Consider the following 890-nt stretch of genomic DNA (forward strand, 5'->3'; position numbering starts at 1 on the left):
TTCACAAAGACCGGAAATAGTTCATATTGTCAACATACTGTCACAGAATCCCCTCCTTGGAAACAGTCTGTGGGTAGCGACATCTGGAAACCCGTTAACCCGGAATATATAAGAAGTCTCTTGGAGCAAGTGATGCACTCGCTCATCTGAATTCTAGACAACAGGTAAATAATCAACGCCGTGTGGATTAGTGTGGTGTCCTGATAAGTGGCTTCTTCCATTTCTACAGATGAAGAAAAGCAGAATGAAGTCTTACATTATGTAAATATTCTGATGAAATCATAGTCGCATTCAAGATCAGTACAATTAAAAGGTTATTAATCATGATGTAAGGATATTCAAAATTTCGCTAAATCATTGTAGTGATGTTAGAGGAATATGTAAAAGATGTCTATCTAAAAAGTCACTGACTGCAATCATCACATCCTCGAAAGATTACTGAGGAAAAATAAAGACTTAATTGGGCTGATAAAAATTACTATTAAAACGATACTGACAAAATAACGACAGAAAACTGTTAACGTATTCTATTCTGAATAGTAAATGTTCTGTTTGAGAGATTCTGCAAGTCTGCAATTGTTGCAGAGGGGGGTCTGACCGACTGGTTCGAAGGTTAACAGAAGACGTAAGGTCTTTTGTTGCATTTTCAGCGCATATCGGACGACAGTATTTACTTCTCTTTTTCGTCGATATTTGAAGATTAATTACATCAAATTCCAGGTATCACCATGCGGACTTTTGGAAAAATAAAGGGAAAGGCGATGTTGTCACTTATGGTGGCAGCGGTGATGTTGGCAGGACAGACACAAGCAAAAGAACGGATTTCCAGACAAGGTTAGTGCAAGGTTATCTACCTTTTGTTATGTTATGACTCCGCACCTGTACAGACG

At 38.2% G+C, this 890-nt stretch overlaps 1 protein-coding gene across 1 annotated transcript in view; it reads left to right on the forward strand.

The window, feature by feature from the left end:
• Positions 1–229: 229 nt before the first annotated feature.
• LOC119587578 overlaps positions 230–890 on the forward strand; it is a gene marked incomplete at its 3' end in the record, with an annotated part of 2,627 nt that continues 1,966 nt past the window's right edge. Inside the window, 2 exon segments of the mRNA XM_037936290.1 lie at positions 230–261; positions 721–834. Coding sequence (XP_037792218.1) covers positions 230–261; positions 721–834 — 146 coding nt within the window.

Source organism: Penaeus monodon, chromosome 22, assembly GCF_015228065.2.
Source record: "Penaeus monodon isolate SGIC_2016 chromosome 22, NSTDA_Pmon_1, whole genome shotgun sequence".
In the NCBI taxonomy this organism is placed as follows: Eukaryota; Metazoa; Arthropoda; class Malacostraca; order Decapoda; family Penaeidae; genus Penaeus; species Penaeus monodon.